The sequence below is a fragment of the Scyliorhinus torazame genome, chromosome 2, assembly GCF_047496885.1.
Source record: "Scyliorhinus torazame isolate Kashiwa2021f chromosome 2, sScyTor2.1, whole genome shotgun sequence".
NCBI classification, from domain to species: domain Eukaryota; kingdom Metazoa; phylum Chordata; class Chondrichthyes; order Carcharhiniformes; family Scyliorhinidae; genus Scyliorhinus; species Scyliorhinus torazame.
In genome coordinates this window covers 203297801-203313303 of record NC_092708.1, presented here as the reverse complement: position 1 = coordinate 203313303, position 15503 = coordinate 203297801, and the positions used below count along the sequence as shown (strand labels likewise).

Below are 15503 nucleotides of genomic sequence, written 5' to 3'. Positions count from 1 at the left end.
CTGCTATTGCTACAAAACACAGCTGAACCTGCTGGAACTCAGCAATACTGCTGGACCAAGCAGTAGGAACACCGTTCACAAACGTTGATTTCTGGCATTGGGAGTTGATGAGTGCAAGAGATGGTTTAGCAAGAATCAGGCAGGCTCACACAGCAAGGTGGGGTACAAAATTAGAAGGGTGTTTCAGGCCCAAATTACTCCCTCACATAAACCCCTTAATGGAAAGATACCCATCTGAGACCTGAACATTAAGTTGAACAACCCATCCATTTGGGCAAGGTTTAGCATCAGCTACTGGAAGTGCAGAGTGCCGGGGGAAAACATACATCAGGAACAGAAAATAAAACATGATGGGCGGAAAATCTGAACCAAACCTGCCCATTCGGAAACTGATGGATTTACAGGTTGAAGCAGTTACATAGTGGTGTTGTCACTGGATTAGCAGTCCAGAGAACCAGGGTAATGGTCTGGGGACTTGGCTTCAAATCCCATCATGGCAGATAGTGGAATTTGAGTTCAATAAGAATCTGGAATTAAAAGTTCAATGATGACCATGTCGATTGTCGTAAAAATCCATCTGGTTCACTCATGTAATTTAGGGAAGGAAATCTGCCATCCTTACCTGGTCTGGCCGACAAGCAACTCCAGATCCACAGCAATGTGGTTGCCAATTAACTCTGAAAGGCCAAGCAGACACTCAGTCCAAAGGGTGATTAGGGATGGGGAATAAATGCCGCCCAGGCTAGTGGCATCCGCATGAATTTAATGTAAAAAATCTGAATTTCCACTCTGTTGAAATCGGTAGAGAGCAACATTGCACCAACATAAAACCAACATTTCCCACCCTGCAATTTGGACAAAATGTAACCTCCACATTCAGGTCGAACAATCCTGTATGGTCATTAATTGCACTGCGTTCTTTTTCATCAAATGGCTGTTGGCAATATTTATAAGGGTGCCGTTGTCACTGGCATCTCTGAGCTTTCAGGGTTCACTTTAAATTTTAGAACCTCCAAGCAAGAAAATAGCAGTGCCAAAGCTCCTTTCTAAACAGTAGCCTGTGCACTTAGACGCCATGCAAACAAATACTGAGTCAAATTGGACATGGCGTATCGAGTGAATTGCTTGTCCTGGTTTTGTGCAGGGATGGGTATTGTTTTCCCTTACTCTCATCTAGACATGCACTTGAAAGAAGTGATTAAGAGAAAGCACCAGATCATAAATCAATGTCCAAGTGTAAGAGTTCATCTGCAGAGTACTGCCCTAATGACTTACAGCCATTATCCAAACTCATGCTATCTGACCAGACACTTGAACTTACAAAGGAATGCACCTGACCTACTGGATTTAACTGCTCTAAGCAAGGAAGTCAAACCTGTGCGAGGTACTCTTTGCCTCAGCTGCACTGGCCTTTCCTCTCATGTATGTCTTTACATAATTTAAAGTAAGATTTAGTTTGCAATCAAATTCTCTCCTGCACACAGCCTCACAGTTTTCTCTGTCGACTCTATCCTTTTCTGAATCAGTGGTCTGCCCTGGGGTAGGAACGTGGGAACAGGCGCTCAGCCCCTTGAGCCTGTTCCATCATTCATACCATCCTGCCCTGCCCCTATAATCACCATTTTTACGTCACTGGGTAGAAGATTTTCTACCCACCAATGGGAGTACCTTCACCACGCAAAATGCAATAGTTTACGGAAAAGCTGTTTTTTTCCAACAAATCATTAAATGCATTTAAAAAAAGCACAGTCTCTAATTGGCGTTTTCTCCTCACAGAGGAGAAGGTTAAGGAGAAATTATGGGGGGTGGCAGAATTTTAATCCCCCAGGATTGTAGGTGGGGTGGGGAGGTTCTCTGCTCGGCTTCCGACTAGGTTTCCACCCGCCCCAGTCACTGCATAATTTTGCGCTAGGCCGAAACAAGGCCTAGGCTATCCTGCGCCCCAATTGAGGCCTTGAAGTGGCCAATTATTGCCCACATCCTGCTCAGCCTCAATTTCAGACTGGCGAAGGAATTCCAGTGTGAGGGCTGGAGGGAGGGGGGGCACTCCTCTATCAATAGTCCCCTTTCAACATCGGGCGCTACCCCCCATCCCGGTGCGGTCAATGCAGCTCCTCCTCCCACTCTGGCGTTTGCAACAACACCCTAAACCCCCTCTGCCCAGTCCCCGTGCATCACCTACGCTCCATCTCTTAAGATCCCCAAAACATATCTGGTCCTGGGCTCCTGGGACTGAGGCGCTGGAATTTGGTTGAAGTTCCATTTCTCTTCACTGTAGCTTCAGGCACTGCAGGGACTAGAGAACCACTGGTCAATCTGTCTGCGGCGGGACCTTCCTCCTGAGTGAGGGCTGGAGGCAGGACGTTCGCCCAATTAATGCTTGTTGGAACATTAAATAGCAGCAGGGCAGGCAGTGTCAGTGGGGACATGTTCCACACTGACCCTTCAGATGACGAGAAGAGAAACCCCACCATCCTAAATGTCCTGGCCAGGTTTTTGATACAGTTAGATCGGGAGAAATTGCTTCCACAGACAAGAGGGTGGTAATCAGCAGACATAGTTGCTGGATAATTAACAATAAAAAAATACAGGACACTGCATTAGTACATAGTGCATAGAATTTACAGTGCAGAAGGAGGCCATTCGGCCCATCGAGTCTGCACCGAACCAGTTAAGCCCTCACTTCCATCCTATCCCCAGAACCCAATAACCCCTCCTAACCTTTTTTGGTCACTAAGGGCAATTTAGCGTCACCAATCCACCTAACCCGCACGTCTTTGGACTGTGGGAGCACCCGGAGGAAACCCACGCACACAAGGGGAGAACGTGCAGACTCCACACAGACAGTGACCCAGCAGGGAATCGAACCTGGGACCCTGGCGCTGTGAAGCCACAGTGCTAATCACTTGTGCTACCGTGCTGCCCGTACTACTGCCCCATTAATAATGAGTAGAAATTGTTTTACGTAAGGAGTTGCTAGAATCTGGAATAAACTGCCTAAGAGGGTGGTGAAAGCAGGTTTAATAGTAACTTTATGAAGAAAATTGGATATATGCTCAAAAGGGCAAATTTGCAGAGCTAATGGGGAAAGAACAGGGAGTGTGACAAACTAGATAATGCTTCCAAAGAGCAGGAATATCAAAGGGGTCAAACAAGTTCCATGGTTCTACCAAGTAAGGTCACCTCTACAAAATACGTTGCACTAGTGGATCGCATTCACATATCGTTCGATTAAGCTTTCAAACTTCTTTGAGTGGTTAACAATGACATGCATGCTAAAAGGTATGCCCATCAAACGTGACCACAATGTCCACTTTATACAGCATTTTAGTGCATCAGCCTGGTGAGCAATGATTTTGGCTTCTACACAGTGTAGAGACTGCCCATTATAATTAAGTCTGAAGTAAGTAGAGCTCTCAGAAATCACAGAATAATTACAGGGAATCATATTTGGTAGATTATAGGAATCGTGGCTGCAATCAGAAAAGAAGGAAGTCGCGACTTGCCACTTAAAACGTTAAAGCAGCATTGTTCAATGCAAACTGGAATGGAAGACCACAAATGGTGTCTCTCGACGTCTTCCTCAGCCTTACACTGCTGCCATCAAATCTTACAATCCCACAGTGCAGGAGGTCATTCAGCCCATCGAGTCTGCATTGACTCGCTGAAAGAGACCCCCACCTAGGTTTACTTCCCCACCCGAGCCCCGCAACCCCACCAAACCTTTGGATATGAAAAGACAATCATGGCCAATCCACCTAACCTGCACATCTTTGGACTGTGGGTGGAAACTGGAGTAGCCAGGGAGGAACTACACACAGTCACCCAAAGCCAGAATAGAACCCGGGTCCCTGGCGCTTTGAGGCAGCAGTGCTAACCACTGTGCCACCATGCTGCTATGAGAATTTCTACAGTGCAGAAGTAGGCATTCGGCCCATCGAAATTTCACCGAGACCCACTCCCTCGTAACCCCACCTAATCTGCACATCTCCGAAACGTGGGAGGAAATGGAGCACCCGGAAGAAACCCATGCAGACACGGGGAGAACGTGCAATCTCCACACAGACAGTCACCCAATGCCGGAATCAAACCCGGATCCCTGGTGCTGTGAGGCAGCAGCGCTAACCACTGTGCAGCCCTGTGTCGTGGGAATTGTCACCTTTTTCAATTTTTAAAAACAAACTTAGAGTACCCAATTATTATTTTTTTCCAATTAAGGGACAACTTAGCGTGGTTGGGTTGTGGGGGTGACACCCACACAGACATGAGGAGAATGCGCAAACTCCACACGGACAGTGACCCAGGGCCGGGATTCGAACCCGGGTCCTCAGCGCCGCAGTCCCAGTGCTAACCACAGCATCACATGCTGCCCCATTGCCGCCTTTTTCTAAATTTCGGCTCTGCACTCTTGATGAGACCGTTGGCCGCCCTTAAGAAACTCCCTCCACTAGCCAGGAAAAGATCTGTCAGAATTTTTATTTTGCATGTTATCTGCCAAACCCTGAGCGCTTGGCAGAAGGAATAGGAAGGGAGGCCTATTGTGTTAATTCTGTGAACCACTGCCTACTGCATTTTGACCCAGTGACCAAGTTAGATCTCAGGCACACACAAAGCAGCCCAAGGACATTACAGGCCATTGACGCACAACTACATAGATTTATTGCTTCTGTGCTGTCATAGTAAGGTTGAAACCCCCAACGAGCAGGTCACACACACAGAAACGTGCAACCCAAAATTGCCAAGATTCCTCAAGCGCAGTGACTGGAAGACCCTCGTGTTCCCACCTGGTTTGATAATCACTCCTTGGCCCATTTTGTTGTGATAGGCACCATATAAATGCAATTTGTTGTTGTCTGGTGCAGCCAGTTTACAATACCCATTATTATTAAAAGTACCTTTCAGCATGGAGTCTAATAGAAATGAGACTGAGCAGGAGCATGGAGGGATCTTGCCAGGCTGGTGTGATTAAACCTCTAATATTTGGAACTTAATAATCATCATCCAGTTATACTCTCCTGTGAATTCTATAAAGACCGCACTTCACTGTGATATCAATTCAGTCTGTCCCCAACTTCAATCAATGTCACTTTGGTGTTACTTTTAACTATCATTAACGCTACTTTCATTTTATTAAGACCACAGTATAGATTACAAGAGAGCTACAGATGGCAGGGAGAGCATAAGGATTTAATTTAATCCTGGGGGCTCAGATGACATCTATAATCCACTCAGTTTTGGCACGTTAAATGACAATAGGGCGCAAACTATTTTTAATTTATCTTCTCTCTGTTCTATTTTAATTGGTTCTGTGAGTGACAGGTTGGAAAGTTGGCGCTTACCCAAATCCATACTCTTCGAACTTCTGATTTTGCCAGGAGACTGCTGCTTGACAGTGTTGCTGGTCTGCCTTTCTGCAGCTCCAGCCATCGGCCTTTGTTGCAGCAGCTCTGAAGCAGAACTGAGGTCAGAGCTGTGGAGACAGCAAGAGTAAGGCATAATTAAATAATATATATTTTAAAAAAAACATATGGCAGCATTGTGGTAGCTATGAACTGCAAACATGGGGTCACAGTATTGGGCATTCATTGTTCTACTGAATTCTTAGTGACGTGGTCAGCCTTTGCTCAGTGGGTAGTATTCCTGACTCTAAAGTAGAAGGTTGTGCATTCAAGTCCCACTCCAGAGACTTAAGCACAAAAAGCACTCGAGGGACTAAATTAAAGAAATGCCTGGCTCGTGACCTATTATTACCCTTGCAAAGATAGAATAGCTACTCAAATGATGTCCAGTGGCACAGGAGTTTGGCTATTGCTCTAGAATGTCTCTGGCATTCAGTCGAATGCATATTCCAAAAGATACTCAATCTCACAGCATAAATCATTGACATACAAAATCTAGCAGTGACAAATACTCTAAAAACACAACAGAACATTAGTCACTCTGCAGAGACTTCAGATTGAGTGACATGGCTCATAACTGGGTAGCACAAATACCAGGCATTTCTATTATCCATTTTCTCTTTCCTCAATTTTGTCCAGCAAGAGTTAATGTTAACGTCCAAAGTAAATGGTCATCAATTATCAATATTTAGTTCCGATGTAAAGTTTTAGTTGCTTTCTTCTCTGCATCTGTGCTCAATATCTATCCCTCAAATGATATCACTGTGACAGATTATCTGGTCATTATCACAATACTGTTTGCATGACCTTGCTTTGTGTCAATTGGCTCCCACATTTCCTCAATTACAACAGTGACTACAGGGCTGGATTTTTCGGTGGAGACCGCCACAAGATTGTTACGGACGGGATGGGGACCATGTGAAGGACTACTGACCTTGGGCAGAAATTTCCGGTCGCTGCCAAAAAATCCCACCCCACATATTTGAAATACTTTCATGGCTTTCAAAGTGCTTCGGAACATTCTGAGATCATGAAAGGTGCTATATAAAGGCAGGTTTTGTGTTTTTCTCTCCAAGAAGCTTACCAAGCTTAATTAACATCAGTCGAAGTTCAATTAGTACCTCCAGCAAGCTATAGTTACACCAAATTAATTACTAGGGCTAACTTCTGGTTACGAACCTCTTGTCTTCATGAAAAGACCACATTTTGTACACTCCCGTGGTGGCCTCCTCTTCTTCGGGATGTGGTGGAACAGGAGGTGGAATTTCAATCTCCTTGTCATCATTCGCTGAAAACATAAACAAACAGGACTGCAAAATAGTGCCCTGGTAACTGGAAGATTTAGAAACAGTTTTGCTTATTATATCCCACACAATTAGAGGGAATGAAGAGAGGGAAAGAAGGGTTACCTTCAATAAAAAAAGCAGATGCAAAATAACAGGCATTATAATTCTATCAGGTGCTGCTTGGACACATTTCCAAGAGGCTAGAAAGTGTCTCTGAAAATGTCTTAACCCAAAAACCTTTGCGGATTGCTATAGAGTGAAATAATGCCCATGTTCTTGAAGAACTCGATTCCATTAAAAGAGCTGTTTTCAGGACCTTTAAAAAGATATAACTAATATACTCTAAATTGAGCAAGAGCTGGGGGTGGAAGAGATTTTGACAATATTACCCAAGTGGAAGCTGAGAAATGACACAAATGCAAGTGTGGAGAGCACAGGCAAACACAAGGAACCAAGACTTGATAGAATACCCCATCAATATCTTGTACTTTTGAGATAATTAACAGCATCTGATCTTGGAAGCAGTTATGGTGTGACAAACAATGATGATGATGGCTGCACTTTTATGCTTGGTCAGGGAATGTGTTTCACTGGAGTTTGCTATCTGAGGTTTGCCTACACAACATTAAATTACTCTGCTCCATAAACGTAACTCAATGATAGTGAAGCGCATTGGTACATTCAGAGAACACAAACCAGCGCTGGATAAATGTCGGCTCACCCCTTACCTTCCCGCTTGTTGTTGCTAAATACTTGAAGCAGACATTAGGCCATTTAGTGCCAATGTGGATGCTTGACTGAGAGTAATAAGCATGTAAGTTACTGAAGAATTAAGGACCAGCAATGGTGAGGATTGTAAGGAATGCAAAAAATAAAATTGACTTCCATAGGGATTTTCCCTGTTTTCTGATATCCATAACCCAACTCAGTTGTATTCTCAAAATGGATGACGGATTTGATGAAGGTGGTTGGGTGAGTGTGGGTAAGAGAAAAAGAGAAGCTAAATACATAAGGAGATCGTCCTGGTTTTGTTGCATGCCAGCATGCAACCAGTAAAACAATGTGAGTTATGGTTAGTATTTACATCAATATTTCAAAATTCGCAATGAATACAAATTCCATTGACAAACAAAGACTCCATGAGAAAACTGCAGCTGTGGCTAACTAAAGTGGTTAACAATACTATAAAGGTCAAATTAATGGGACTAAAAACCAACATGTCACCTGGACTTAATGGCCAACATCCAACTGTTTAAAAGAGGTGGCTGCAAAGCTAGAGAGATGTGATTCTTTGGAATTCTCTACCTCAGAGGGTTCTTGATGCTCAAGTCATTGGTCATATAATAATAATCGCTTATTGTCACAAGTAGGCTTCAATGAAGTTACTGTGAAAAGCCCCTAGTCACCACATTCCGGCGCCTGTTCAGGGAGACCGGTACGGGAATTGAACCCGCACTGCTGGCATTGTTCTGTATTACAATCCAGCTGTTTAGCCCACTGTGGCCCGAAGGCTGGTTTATATCGAAGGCTGAGCTCAAAATATATCTGGACATCAGGGAATCAAGGGTCATGATGAGTAGGCAGGAAAATGGAGTTAAGGTCAGAGCTTAGCAATGATCTATTGAATGTTGGAACAGGCTTGAGGGAGACTCCTCCAGCTATTCCTTATGCTTTTATGGTTTCCTCTTTCAATTATCTGCTAACCGCAATGCAGTTTTCAAAGTGCATAGGAACAAAATAAGTACAACAAAGCGTGGAAGAAGATATAGCCACATGGCCCATCAAACATGTTCGGCCCACGATCTACCTTACCCTTGGATCTATCTCACATATTCTATTTCCAAATAAGGTCCTTGCAAGAATCTTCTCTGTCCACCTTCAAAAATCCAGAAATACAAGATGGGATTTTCCAGCCCTGTCCACCACTGGGATCGTTCAGCCCTGCCGAAAGTCAATGGACTTTTGGCTGGGCCACCAAATCTCTCGTAGCAGCTCCTGCTGCGACGAGGCTGGAAAATCCTGGCGAAATTCTACATGGTATGTCATTCATCCTTGACTGGCTGTTTTTCTTAGCGTATCATTTGTTTTCCTGGCAGCTCAGAAATGATAGCCTGACTGGACCAAAAAAAAATCAGCAGTGAATGGAACCACTGATGTAAACTAATAGCCTGCAATTCGTAAGCTTTCAATACCTAAAAATCTTCCTCTTTATAAAACATTGCATATAATTCAGCTATTAATTATTTATGCAATAAATTAATGCATTGTAAACTTGGTGCAAAGGAACAGAAATAGGCCATTCAATGCGATCATGGCTGATACGTTTAATTCCATCCACCTGTCTTGGTTCCCTAATCCCAAATAACCTAACGAAAATCTATCAATCCCAATTTTGTCATTTTCAATTAACATCCCAGCCTCAACAGCCTTTTAAGATAGTGAGTGTTCCAGATTTCCACTCTGTGTGAAGTGCTCCCTGACAACACCCCTGGAAAAACCTAGATCTAATTTTAAACTTACGGCTCATTATCTAGTTCATGACTCATCTGAAGCACCTCAAATCCCTCACTCATTGGTCTTCTGTACTCAAGAAATGAAATTTTTCCACAGTTGCAGAGGAACTCCCCTTTTGAGAGAGAGTTGATTGGTGGTGATTTAACCGGAGGGTCACCACACCATAGGCAAGGAGCAAGGTTGAGAAGGCGGAGCCTTCATGGATAGTCTCAGCCAGTACGGGAATTGAGTGTTGGCGTCACTCCACATCACGAACTAGCCAGCCAACCAATACAGAAAATCCCAGCCTTCATCTATGTAACCTGTCCTGATAATTTAACCCTGCTAGATAAATGAATTTGTTTCTACTGTACAGGAGCTTACCTATTGTCACCCTCTCTTGGAAACCAGGTGATTGGGTATGCCATTGGCTGGTACCATTACTGCTGCGAGCGTTGTGATTCTGCACAACACCAACCTCCAGATGATCCTAAGAACACAAAACACATTAATCAACTCACATGGAGCACATTTACATTTGTTCAACAATGCTGACTTTCTGATTAAAGCCATCTGATATCCAATATTTACAGTGCTACAGTTTTGGAACCGATAAATTACCACTGCACATGGAACAGGCGCGTCATTTTTCAAAGTCAAAGGAGGCCCACAAAACATTAGCGGTCTCAAGTTTACTTTAACCAGTGGATGGCATTGTGTTTCCATGGCAAATTTTAAGACCAGATCACTGCTGGCCTGGAGCTCCTTAATTGAACAGTTTAAGAAATCTCTTCAAAAACTTTTCTCATTTCATTGTTGAGTGGGTCTTCTCTTGATCCCCATTCTCCCCATCTCCTAGTCCTGCAAGATGATGCTACAGCATTAAGTGTTAAGTTAATCTTAACACAGAGGTAGGCATGAAACATGTCGAGCGTACCTTTATTGACATTTTAAAAATTTCTCGACTTGGTTCCTCATGCTTTCTTGAAGACTTGCGCACTTCCATTGGATGGAAAATCCCAGGTGCCAGAATGTGGTGACTAGGGACTTTTCACAGTAACTTCATTGAAGCCTACTTGTGCCAATAAGCGATTATTATTATTATTATTATTAACTATGTGAATGCTGTTAGGTTATTGCTAGGTTATTATTCCATTGGTTAGTATACGAATGATTTGCTCATTTCCAAGAGCTGCCAATTGATGTTGGTGAACATCTTCTCAGCATACTATCTTCACTTGGGGCAGAAAGACAGAAAAAAGACATGCGGAAAGAAAAAAATTATAAAACATGAGGGGGAGACAAGAAGGGAGGGGGAGAAAGGATAACGATCAAGTGCGACAGGGGGAGAGGGGGCAAATGGAAGAGGGAGAGACGGAATGGGGAGGAGAGAGGAATGGGATGGAGCGAGAGGGGGAGAGAGTGCAAGCGAGAGTGGGAGAGAGGCAGGAAGAGGATAGAGCAGGAGAGACAAATCAACAGAACTCAGGAAACAGCAATTGGGTTATTATGGGTCACAAACCAAGTCAAAACGAACAAGGAAGCAACCCCACCCCATGAGAATGATCCTGGTTAACATGATCAAAACACATCTGCTTTGTTGATCAGCCCCCACTTGAAGTTCCTACAGAACTCCAAGGGCGAGTCCACACAACTGACAGATCACTGGGAGGAAGAAACAAATATATACATAACCCATGATCTACGCACAGCAAGCATTTACCGTTTAAGGCGCTTTTCCAGAACAGCATAGAGAAGTGAGTGTAATAATATGTTTAGGGGGAGATATATGCAATGGTCTTTTATCAGAGAAGACTAATTGTCAGTCAAGTTAGCAGCAAGGAGCTATTTTTCCCCCAAAACCGAACATAAGCACTGAATGATCAATTATGGTCCATCATAATGTCTTCATGTGAGTTTCAGAATAAAGAAATTGCATTTGCCCCCACTATCTAATGACTCAACTTTTTTCCCGTTTTCCCATTGGTCAGTAAATATAAAGAAAGCTCAGTCACACAGATGACCTTTAGTCGAACCCACAGTCACTTGGTTAAAAATATTTACGTCTGCACCCAGCGATTATTCATGGGTGTTGCTTCTGGAATGCTGGGAACAACAGCACAAAGTCAGAAGGGCTACCCAAAATAGAATTAGAGCACAGAAGACCATTCAGCCCACCGAGCATGTGAAAGAGCTACCGATTAACCCCACTGCCCCATTCTTTCACCATGGCACTCTAAGTGTTTCCTTTTCAAATATTATTCAATTCCCTTTTGAAAGTTATTGTTGAATTTGCTTCCACTACCCTTTAAAGTTGTGCATTCCAGACCACAACAACTCACGGCATATGTGGAATTTTTTAAAAAGCCCTCCTCATCTCCCCCGAGTCTTCTGCCAATTATCTTAAATCTATGTCCTCCGCTTAAATAAAAAAAAATATTCTCTTTAAATGAAGAGAAAGGATCTGGCCCGATGGTCGATCTCATCGAAAGTTAAGAGGATTTGTGAGACTTCATTCTTCTAAATCAGTCTTACTAGGAATTTCTCTGCAAAAAGCTTTCTGACAATTTTTCTTTTTCCAGCATTCGGAAATATTAATGTTTGCAAGTTTCTGCTCCTTCTCCCCCAACCCCACCATCTTTGCTCAGTCTTTCCGGATGGCAGCAACTCGTGATCAGGCACAGTTACACAGACACGGGAAGTCAGGGGTCCCATCATCTTCACATGCCAGCCGAGACACTAACTCTGGCTGACCTCTTTGTGAAGTAAGCCCAGAGGCAAACAGCATCACAAAGCATGACACTATGGTTGATATGTTATTCTCAAATTCTGAATAACGACTGTAGACTTACAGTTAACACAGGCACTTAATTCAAAGGGTTTGTTCTGCTTCCAGAGCTCAACTAGATGTAAAACAGTCAACCAGTGAAACTAAGGTAAACTGCCTATGCTAAGCTATCCCGGTGTGCTGCTGCTCACTAGCTCGGTGCTTCTAAAAGAGGCGGATCCTGCCTTGGACTCGACCCTTTATACCCGTCTCTGATGCTCCCTCTAGTGATGCTGTGGCTGTCACATCTGTGCTGCAGTCCCTGGTGTATGTGCAGATGTATGTACAGATGTACAGATCACTACATCCCCCCCCCCCCCCCTTTTGACTTGATATGTTTTCAGACTGGCCTCAAGAAAACTGTACATAACAAGTGGTGAGAATAAGCAAAGCTGCACACTGCGAAAATGATAAAGTAATACAGAAACAATTAACAGTGTTATGAGTCCATCGTGAGAAACGTTCATATTCGTCTTGTGGGTGTGTTGAAGTGTTGTTACAAATCTAGCCGGTCGGGTTTGTGACGAGGAAACGGCTTCTGCTAGTGTGTCTTAACGGGGGTGGTGGGGATGACGGTTTGATGTCATCAAGAGTACTGTCTGGCGTTGTGTGGCGAGGAACGTCCTGTGGACTAATGGACTTAGTCAAGGAACTTCAGAATCACAGTGAGGAGTCCGAGACATTCATTTTCGATTTGTGCATATCTGCACTCAGTTACGGTCATGGCCCTGGACGCGTATGCCACCAGGACCCAGTCAGACTGGTCGGCCTGTTGGAGGAGAACGGCGCCAATCCCATCCTGGCTGGTGTCAGTGGAGATCTTGGTGGGTCTGGTTGCGTCAAAGAAAGCAAGGGTCGGTGCCCTCGTTAGTTGCTGTTTGAGATCCACCCATTCATTTCGGTGGACTTGTGTCCACTCAAACGCAGTGGTCTTTCGTAGGAGATTGCGTAAAGCTACCGTCCGTGCGGACAGGTTTGGGATGAACCTGCCGAGGAAGTTGACGAAGCCCAGAAATCGTAGCACCGCCTTCTTGTTGTGTGGCGTCTGCATGGTCCATATTGCAGTGATTTTCGCCTCATCAGGGCTGACACCCTGAGATGATATGGTGTCACCCAAAAAGGTTACAGACTCCTCCGCAAATGTGCATTTTGCCTGGTTCAGTTTCAAACCGTATTTATGAATCCTCGGAAACACTTTCTTCAGACGACAGAGGTGTTCTTCTTCAGTGGTAGACCATATGATGATGTCATCCACATAGACTCTGACACCCTCGATGCCCTCGGTCATTTTCTCCATTATCCTGTGGAAGATCTCTGTCCGTCAACTTCAATCAGTTCTGACTCGACATTCTGAAATTGTGGACAATTGAAGTAGATTGAAGCAGAAAAGTCCGAATGGTGTGTACACAGTAATCTGCTCGAGTCATCGAGCTATATCTGCCAAAATCCCTGCAAGGCGTCGAATTTGGTGAAGATACGAGCATTCGCCATCTCAGATGTGATTGCTTCATGCTTGGGGATGGGGTAGTGTTCCCAGCAAATGTTCTGGTTCAGGTCCTTCGGGTCTATGCATATGCGAAGATCTCCAGAAAGTTTCTTAACTCAGACAATGGAGCTAACCCAGTCAGTCGATTGTGTGACTCGCGATATTAAGCCTTGTGACTGCATTCTGTTGAGTTCCGCTTTCAACTTCTCCCGCAGTGGAGTTGGAACCCTCCTGGGCGGCTGAATGACAGGTTTGGCGTCTGTCTTCAGCATGATTTTGTATTGGCAGGGTAGGGTGCCCACGCCTTTGAATACATCAGGGTATTCTTGTAGCATGCTGTGGATTTTAGCTTCCAGGCTTAATGGATCCTGGCTGTGCATGTAAATGCGTTGCACCAGCTGCAAGTCTTTGCAGGCCTGAACGCCTAACAGTGATGATTTATTGTCGTCTACAATCTCGAATCGTAGCTGCTTGCGTATCGTCTTGTTGTCCACCCGGAGATGGCACGATCCCTTTGAGGCGATCTGATTGCCATAGTAGTCCTTCAGCCGACATGCAGTGGGTATTATTTCATGGTCTCCTGGAATTGAATGGAGATCCTTATTAGTGAGGAGGTTAGCTGAGGCCCCAGTGTCAAGCTTGAAGACTAATGGAAAGTCATTGACTTGCACAGTCGCAGTCCACTCACTGCTGGAATCAATGCTGTTGACCGGGTGAGGCGTGGCGATTGTTGCGTCATGTTCCTCAATTGTCTCGATCGTGTCCACGACAAACGAGTTGTCGCAAGCGAGGTTGTCCTCATCCGAGGAATACTCATCATTGGGTTTTTTGTGCTCCGTTGAGTCTATGCTTTTTACGTTGAAGTTCATGTGTTTCTGTCTTGTTGTCTTCATTTGCAGTGCAGCTCTGCACTGTGAGGCAAAGTGGTTGCATTTGCCACACTTTAAACATTGTTTTCCAGAAGCTGTACATTGCCCTTTTAAGTGGGCGTGTCCGCAGCGGGGACACGTCGTGACACTGTCTCTCCACACTCGCACAGTAGGCCTTTCTTCCGTGTCAAATCTTCGGGAGAACTGCGCATGCGTGTGGCCTGCATCCAGGTTCGCGCGCGCGGGATTGCCGCTAGAGGAGCGCCTTCTGGACGCCTGGGCCACCATTTTGACGGGCTCGACCTCGTGGTGAAGGCCTTGGTCCCGGTAAGTAAACTCCTCATATTCTTCTTTACTTTTATCATAAGTAGAGCATCTTTGCTTGGCTGTTTCTAGGGTTAGGTCTTTTCATTTTAGTAAGGATTTTCTAAGTCCCTCATCAGATATACCATTGACTATCTGGTCTGTGATGAGGGAATCTCGGAGCTTTTCAAAGTTGCAGGATTGAGCTAGTAATTTTAAATCAGTTACAAAACTGCTGAAAGATTCTCCCAGTTTTTGTAAACGCCTGGTGAACTTGAATCTTTCAAATATCTCATTGACTTCAGATTGACAGTGGGTTTCAAATTGTTTGATAATTATTTCCAGCTTGCCCTTGTCCTCCCCTTCCAGGTAGGTAAAGGAATTATATATTTCTAATGCCTGCGGACCTGCCACGGATAAGAACAAGGCTATCTTCCTGGCATCAGACGCTGAGGTTAGATCCTTAGCTTCTAGATATATTTTGAACTGTTGTATGAAAAGTTTCCAATTGGAATGCATATTACCAGTGGTCTGGAGCAGGCATGGAGGTTGGATTGGGTCCATCGTGCCAATTGGTATCTGAAGGGTCCGAATGCTGCGAGGCCTTCCTTGGTCGGATATCTGGTTTAAGTTCTCTTCTCTTGCTGGTGTCTGGCTGGCTTGCTGAAACTACTCCTGGTACGATATGGTATTCTCTAATTCTGAATAACGACTGTAGACTTACAGTTAACACTAACACTTTATTCAAAGGGTTCGTTCTGCTTCCAGAGCTCAACTAGATGTAAAACAGTCAAAAGGTATCACCAGTGAAACTAAGGTAAACTGCCTATGCTAAGCTAT

General features: G+C 44.4%; 1 protein-coding gene across 4 annotated transcripts in view; it reads right to left on the bottom strand.

Moving 5' to 3' along the window:
• Nucleotides 1-15503, bottom strand: part of pard3bb (par-3 family cell polarity regulator beta b) — a 1556033-nt gene that overhangs the window by 666140 nt on the left and 874390 nt on the right. For all 4 annotated transcript variants that reach the window (XM_072482810.1, XM_072482818.1, XM_072482833.1 and 1 more), the window contains 3 exons: nt 9563-9668; nt 6579-6687; nt 5340-5470 (listed from right to left, as the gene is read on the bottom strand). In XM_072482810.1, the coding sequence (XP_072338911.1) occupies nt 5340-5470; nt 6579-6687; nt 9563-9668 (346 nt within the window). The remainder of the gene's footprint in view (nt 1-5339; nt 5471-6578; nt 6688-9562; nt 9669-15503) is intronic.